At 23.7% G+C, this 8,327-nt stretch overlaps 1 protein-coding gene across 1 annotated transcript; it reads left to right on the top strand.

Moving 5' to 3' along the window:
- The first annotated feature begins 2,435 nt into the window (after positions 1-2,435).
- On the top strand, positions 2,436-6,606 carry LOC110627333 ((+)-pulegone reductase). The gene is made up of 6 exons (XM_021773599.2): positions 2,436-2,685; positions 5,217-5,400; positions 5,500-5,666; positions 5,739-5,821; positions 5,905-6,031; positions 6,167-6,606. The coding sequence occupies exons 1-6, from the start codon at positions 2,446-2,448 to the stop codon at positions 6,419-6,421; spliced, it is 1,056 nt and encodes a 351-aa protein (XP_021629291.1). The 5' UTR covers positions 2,436-2,445; the 3' UTR covers positions 6,422-6,606.
- The last annotated feature ends 1,721 nt before the right edge of the window (positions 6,607-8,327 follow it).

Genomic DNA, 8,327 nt, shown 5'->3' with positions numbered 1-8,327 from the left:
TTTTGAAGGAAACAAAAACTCTTAGTTATCGTATAAAATTTTTTCATAATTTTTTACATTTTGATGGTTGCTTCTCAGTCAATAGACAAGAATTGGGAGGAAGTCTTTTGTTAATGTGGAAGAGTCATGTGTCTGTTTCTATGGTTGGCTTTTCTTCAAATTTTATTGATTCGATTGTTTCGGAAGGTAATGTTCAATGGAGGTTTACTAGTTATTATGGGTTTTCAGAATCGCAACAAAGACGTCAGTCTTAGAACTTTATTCGATCTTTATCTCGTAGAAGCTCTCTTCCATGGTTTTGTTCGGAAGACTTTAATGATTTATGCTCGAGAAATGAGAAAGAAGGAAGAGCATTTTTGTCAAATTATCTTATGCAGTGGTTTGATTTTAAATGATTGTAAATCTTTGTTAGATTCTAGAATAATATTTCTGTTAGATGGATTCATCGTAATATTACTCTACCTATTCATATTTTAGCTAAAAAATTTATTAGGTATAATCATCTCTCTATTTTGGATGATATCCCTCTTTGTTTGATAGAATTTTATTAATATAATAAGTAGTTTTATTTTAAAAAATATATATTAAAATATTATTTAATATTATTAAAATTTAAACTCTAAAATCAGATTTAGAAATTTATTTAAAATGGAGATTTTATATTTAAATTAGATATTAGAATAATAAAATTTAAGTATTTTTAAAATATATATTTAATTGAAATTAAAAAATTACTCGTATAGATTTAACTAATATTTAAAAAGGTAAATAAATAACATATAGCATGGTATATATACAAATTTAAATTTGATCAAAATTATTTTAAAAGTCAACTATAATTAAAAATTTTAATTATAATTGTGATTAAATATAAAATTTTAGATTCTTTTTATTAATTTCTATTCAAAAAATCAAAATCATACCATACAAATTTAAATTTGATCAAAATTATTTTAAAAGCCGATTATAATTAAAAATTTTAATTATAATTGTGATTAAATATAAAATTTTAGATTTTTTTATTAATTTCTTTTCAGAAAATCAAAATCATAATTAAGGAGGTATTGTACAAAATTTTAAAAAATAGAGTATAATTAGAAAGAGTTTTTTTTTAATACTATATTAATAATATTTAAAATATAATAAAAGACCATGAAAATAGAGATTAAACTCAAAACCCTGATATTGAATTAGATTCTTTTAGGGTGTAAACAATTAAACTCAATAAAAATTCAATCGGACTCGATTTGTTTAGAAAACGAGCTGAATTCGAGCTCACTTTTTAGTATCGTTTAATAAACGAGTTGAACTTGATTTTAGCAGTATTCGGTTCGTTTAAATTCACGAATTCGGCTTATTTTTAAATTTATAAATAGGATTGTGATTTCTTCATAAAAAATAATTTTTCTATATTTTTTATCATTAGTTTTGAATTTGAGAGATTTCGATTAAATAAAAAAAATTAATTAAAAAATCTCTTAATCAACTTTTAATTTAAATTTTATTTTTAATTTAAATTTATTTATAATTTAAATAAATTTAAATTATATTGAACATATTTATAATATAATTGAATTCAAATTTGAATTTAAATGAGTTTAAATTTGAGTTTTTTAAATGAAGTTTGAATTGACTTATTAATATGATAAATGAGTTTATTATGAATCGAATTCGAACCAAATTCGAATTTAATATTTATTTTATGAATCGTATTTGACCTTATAAAATAAAGTAAATTAAATTTTAACTCAAACTAATCTCTTAAATTTATTTTATAATTGAGTCTAAACTTATTAAAATTTTATTTGGTTTGATTCAATTCAATTAGAGCTAGATTCTTTTAATAAATAGAAGTAACGGCTGTAGACATTAAAAAAGAAAAAAAATGCCAGTGCTTTGGATGTATTCAACCCCTGAACCCTCTTTATAAGGAAAAAGTTGTGAATAAGGCAAGTCTGATATATAGGTTACCTTGGATATCGTGTCTGGTTCGATTGAATCCAATTCTATGGATCCGATTCGAGTTATACAATTTAATAAAAATTTAAATTAATTGATTTTTTATAATTTTATTTTTAAATAAAAAACCAAACAATTTACTGAAAAAGTCAGAAATCATTCGTAATTATTCACAAATTTTATTAAAATTATTTTCTTGCAAGTTAATGAAGCACTAAAAGTATTGATTTGATTTCAATCATATGAGTTGAACCATTTTTTTAAGAATTCTCTTTCCTTTTTAATGAAAATTTTCAGTTACAACTTAAAATTGAATTGAGTTTGGTTACAATTTAATTCAATCATAAATGCGATTATTTCTGACATAATTCAAACCGGTTTGATTTTACTTTGAATCCACTCATGGGCAACTTTATATATATAACTCTTAACGCGCTTCACATAAGCACAATAATATTGCAGGGCGGTTACGAGAGAAAAAAGAGAATGGGTGGAGACAGGAGTGTGGAGAGCAAGGAATGGTACATGGCAGCCTATGCTACTGAAGGTGTTCCATCATCTGATCATCTGAAAATGCGGAGTGTAACTCTATCAGTAGGCGTTGATGATATCCCAGATGGCCATGTCGCCGTTGAGATCATCTGGATCTCTGTTGATCCTTATCTACGAACCAAAATGTGCGGCCGTAAAGATGGTCTTGATATGCCTCCTTTCCAACTCAATCAGGTTCTCCACCTTGTGTCTGATGTCTCTCACACAAATGATTTTGTATTTGTTTTGTTTTAAGAGTTTAAAAACTTCAAATTATTTAGGAGGAAATTAGTTTTTCAAAAATGAATTACTCTCTTTTTTTAGATTTGGTGTTTAATTTCGTTACTTAATTTTAACTTTTAAATTAAAATGTTTTTTTAATTTGTAATTTAATTTCAAAATAAATAAATAAATCGTTTGATAAAGTTATTCAAAATTAACTTTTATTCGATTTTTAAAATTAAAATTAAAAATAAATAATTTAATTATTAAATATATAATTTACATATTTAACAGTAATAAATTTTATTTTACAATAATAATTATAAATATTTTATAATAAATATTTATTTAATTTAGACTAACAGTATATATAAAATAATTATAAATAATATATCTATTATATAATTTTCATTATTGATATAAAACAAAATTTATTTATTATTAAAACTGCCCATTATATATTTAATAGTTAAATTATTATTATTATTATTATTATATTATTTAATTATAATTAAATATAAATTAATATTATTTTTATAGGTAAAATTAGTTTATATTTAAAAATAATAAAATATTATATTTGATATTTTATCTCAAAATAAAACACAAAATAATATAAATATTAATTTTTTTTAATCATTTATTTATTAATTTATAAAAAATAATAATACATATAACATATCAATTACACTATTAAATTGTAATATAAATGATTAAATTTAAAAATTTAAAATTAATTAAAATTACATAAAATATAAAAATTAAATTAATTAAATTAAAATTAAAAAATTAATATTAAAATATAAATACATACAAACATTAAAATTTTTAAGATCGATTAACCATTTAAGAATAGCTTAAACATCTATTTGGTTTTGAAAAGCAGATTAAAAATCTCTACTTTAACTTGAAACACTATTACTGTTGCATTCAAAATTATTTTAAAAAAAATTATCCTTTTTAAATTATTTTTAACATTAAAAGGTGTGCACTCATAGACTTAGTATAATGATAAGTGTATTTAAATAAATATGAGAGATTTTAGATTTTACTCTCCTAACTCCGTTTAAAAAAAAAAAACACCGAAAGGTGTAATGTGAATATTTTCAAAAAAAAATTACACTTTTTTAATGTCCGGAGAAATCTTTTGATATATTTTTTAAAAAATAAAATATATAATTTAACTTTTAAGTTTAAGAACAGTTAATAACTAAAAATAGTTTGAATTTTTAATTTTATTATAATTATATCGTGTAATTTTTTTGTCAATTAAAACTTAACCTCTTAAAATTGCTTCAATTATATTTACCGTTACTTATATTATCAGATTCCAATTATATCTACCGTTACTTATATTATCAGAATTGTAATGTTACTTGCTATATTATTTTAACTAAAATCATTATATTTTATTTTAAAATTAATTAAAAAATAATTTTATACTTTATTTTTATTATAATTTTACCTATATTTTTATTATTTTATCAATTAAACTATTCTTTTAATATCTGATCAAATATACTCTATCATTATTATATGGTTAAAAACTTAACAAATTACCTAGTTACTCTTTTTAACTATTAAATATATTTAAAAATTATTATTTATATTATTATTTATTTTTTTTAAATTTTTATTAATAATTTTATAATAATTTATTTTAATATTATTTTGATTAAAATTATTATAAATCGATTTTTCTTAAATTTATTTAATATTTTTATTATTTAACATTATTTTTAAAATTATCATTAAAAAATTTATTAAATATATTAGTCATCAAATATTAAAAATAATATTTAATATGGTTTAGTTTAAAAATATTAAAAATAATAAAATAATTTTTTAAAATATATTTTTTTAAATTATTCTCTTAATTTTCAAATATAATATTAATCCACGGTTTTTTTCTAAATTATACTAATATTTAGAGTGAATTTTATAAAAATTAATAATATATAGATTAAATATTTGATTGTATAATCTGACTAAATTAAGTGATTAAAAGAATGTGTAATTCATTTGAAATTATAAATTCAGTTTCCATTCTTCTATTTTTTTAAAAAAAAATTATTAATAAAACAAATAATTGCTATAAAACTCAATATTGTTAGTTTTGTTGTAAATTTATCCTAAATTTTTAAATAATTTTACTCTGAAATTTGCTGACGAATTAATGTCACAAGTAATTTGTCAATTCTATTAATTTTTAATTCATATATGCGCGTATGATTTACCTCTAAATTTTTTAAAAAATTAAATAGTTATATTTTATAAAATTTATAATTTTCTTTATAAAGTTAAGGGTTAGATAATTATATTTTATAAAATTTATACATTGAATAGTTAGATTTTTAAACTTCAAATGGGTGTTAATTGATTTTTTTTGTAAAGGTCAAAAATTAAATTATACATTTATTTTTTTTTTAAGACTTTAAGAACATTGTAATATATTTTTGAAAATCAAGCGATTAATTTAATAGTAATTCTCCATTGAAGTGCAGGCCATAAGTTCAGTTGGAATTGGAAAAGTAATTAGTTCAAGAGACAAAAATTACGAGGAGGGTGACAATGTGCTTAGCTTTGCAATCCCAGTTGCTGAATTCTGTATCATACCATCAGGGATGATAACGAGCAAGATTGAACCACCAAAAGGGATAACCCTGCCACACTATCTCAGTTGCTTTGGTAAAACAACTAACAATCCTTGCTATTATTTGCATTAATTATAATGTAATTATTCAGAATTTATGAATTAATTAAGAGAAAATGGTGGAAATTGTAAAGGTGTAGCTGGGTTTGCAGCCTGGGTGGGGATAGAGATGATAGGAGAGGCAAAGGCAGGCGCAAATGTGTTCATCTCAGCCGCAGCTGGTGGTGTTGGAATGGTTGCTGGACAATTGGCAAAGCTTAAAGGTTGCAGAGTCATTGGAAGTGCTGGATCTGATGAAAAGGTAATTATATTATACAAATAAAAATTATATTTTTCCATTTTTTAGAAGTTATTTAATTTGTTAATCTTGCAGATAAAGCTGTTAAAGGAGGAATTTGGATACGACGATGCTTTCAACTACAAGAAAGAAAAAGATTTTGATGCAGCATTGAGCAAGTAACGATTTAAATTTTTCTAAATAGATAATTATTTTTAAAAATTAGAAAATAAGGATTTTTGTGTAATTATTTTGGTAATAGGTATTTCCCAGAAGGGATAGACTTATACTTGGATAACGTTGGTGGTAAAATGCTAGAAGCTGTCCTCAACCATGTTAATCATCATGCAAGGATCCCACTCTGTGGAATGATTTCTCAATATAATAAGGTGATCCAATCATATATTACAATTTCATTTATCTTTTACAAAGATAAAAATAAAAAATTTATTTTAAAGGAAATAGAAATTAGAGAAAAAAAAAGTATTATTGAGAGAATATAACGATTTATGTTTCAAATGCAGGATTGGCATGAGAGAGATGGCATAAGAAACTTGCTTAACTTGGTTGGCAAAGAGGTGAGGATGGAAGGTTTTCTGTTGGGTTCACATTTGAATCGTTTCGTTGATTTTGTTAAGGAGATGGAAGGTTACTTAAGTCAAGGCAAAATTAATTTCAAGCACAACATCTTCAATGGGATTGAGAGCTTCTTAGAGGGCTTTGCCTCCATGTTCTCTACCTCTGACAATATTGGCAAACCTATCATTCAACTCAAATAGCACTAAACTGAGCACAATGGCGGACTTAAGAGGGCCAGCAAGAGCTACCATCTTCTCTGAAATTTTAATTTCGAAGTGAGACCATTTCAGTTTAGCTATTACCCTTTCTGTTGCTTGGCTTAGTAAGGCTTGGTATTGATTTCAAGCCTTTATCTTTCATTTTATACATGCATGTTTTAAGTTGATTTGTTATGACTCCTTTGAACTTTTTTTTAAAAAAATATCATTCACCTTGTGTTAGGGTTTTTTTTTTTTAATTTCAAAATTTAAGTTAATTAGATATTCACGAGAAGAATCAAAGTATTTCACGTGCACCTACTGCTGGTGCACTGCAAATTAATTTGAAAAGAAAAAAATTACAGCACTCTAAAAATTAATTTAAAAAAAAATTAATTTGTTGACATCAAGAAGTAATGAAAGTTTCTCCCATTAATTTAACTACAAATTATTGTGAACATGCTTAAAACAATTCACAACAATTCACAAAAGTCAAGTGGGCACAGAGGATAATTTCATAAATTTTATAAAAAAAAAATTTTAAAAATATAAAACAATTCACAACAAATTCACGAAGTACATGCAAGAAAATAGGGCACCTGTGGATAGTGAACGTCGATAATGGCAAGATCGGAGAGGGAGAGGGGCTCACTCATAAACTGTGATGCCGAGGAAGGACGCACCTGTGGATGGTGGATGGCGGCAGGCAGTGGATGGCGGCGGACGATGGTTGGCGGCGGCGAACAATGGTTAGCGGCGGCTGATGATGGATGGTGGATGGCGGCTGATGATGGATGGCAGCAGCGGTGAAAGATCCAGAGAGGTTGAACGCTCAGAGAGATTTTGATTTCTCAATCTCACTATACTAGTGGACTGTGATGCCGAGAAATGACGCACCTGTGGACGGTGGATGGCGGCAGACCGTGGATGGTGGCGGACGATGGTTGGCGGCGGACGATGGACGGTGTATAGTGGCAGACCGTGGATGGCGACGGACGATGGTTGGCGACGGACGATGGTTAGCGGGTTAATGATGGATGGCGGCAGCGGTGAAAGAGCCAGAGAGATTGGACGCTCAGAGAGATTTTTTAATTAATATAAATCTTGTACTGATCTAAAATAAACGGTGGAATTTTTTAATTAATTAATTGTGATTTTGAAAAGATGAATAGTAATTAATAGATTTCTTTAAATTATAGAAACTAATAGTTATTTTCCATTAAAAAGAAAGATGAATAAATATTTAAATAATAAACCTATGAAGTTTTTAATTTTAATTTTAATTCAAATCTTGATTTTTATAAATAAAATTATAATTTTCTTAAATTTATTTTAAAATAGTGAATAACTAACATCGAAATAATAAAAAATAATAATAATATTAACATTTAAATAATAATAATAATATTAAAATATAATATATATAATTTCCAGTAAGATATTATTTTATATATAGTTAATAATTATATAATTTTAATTAAAAAAATATATGTGTAATTCATGTATAACAATATATTATATTATTAATATGTGATTCATTAATATAATTATAAATTAATTAATATACTTAATGACTGAAATAATAAATACACATACATATATAACCTATTTAAATAGAATACACTATAATTATCTTATTAAATTATTTAAATCATATTGGTAGATCACTTGATTATTTTATAATATTATTAATAAATATTTAATAATTTTTTTTTTGAAATGGAAATATTTAATAGTTAAAAGAGTTATATTTAAACTATATAAATAACTTAATTTATAAAAATTGTTAGATAATATTAAATATAAGAAAATTAAAGAGAAAATGTATGTACATACCCACACAATAAATTAATTTTTTATTAAGTTAAATCCCTAATAATCCATAAATAAATATTTTATTTACACTTAC

The sequence above is a fragment of the Manihot esculenta genome, chromosome 12 (genome assembly GCF_001659605.2).
Source record: "Manihot esculenta cultivar AM560-2 chromosome 12, M.esculenta_v8, whole genome shotgun sequence".
Taxonomy (NCBI): Eukaryota; Viridiplantae; Streptophyta; class Magnoliopsida; order Malpighiales; family Euphorbiaceae; genus Manihot; species Manihot esculenta.
The sequence above is the reverse complement of the archived record's forward strand: the minus strand, read 5'-3'. Positions and strand labels throughout refer to the sequence as shown.

Excerpts from the sequence above, each read along its gene's own strand:
- LOC110627333 (XM_021773599.2), top strand. The coding sequence starts at position 2,446 with ATGGGTGGAGACAGGAGTGTGGAGAGCAAGGAATGGTACATGGCAGCC. Across the intron at positions 2,686-5,216 it reads CTCCTTTCCAACTCAATCAG|GCCATAAGTTCAGTTGGAAT; the intron begins GTTCTCCACCTT and ends ATTGAAGTGCAG. Across the intron at positions 5,401-5,499 it reads ACACTATCTCAGTTGCTTTG|GTGTAGCTGGGTTTGCAGCC; the intron begins GTAAAACAACTA and ends GAAATTGTAAAG.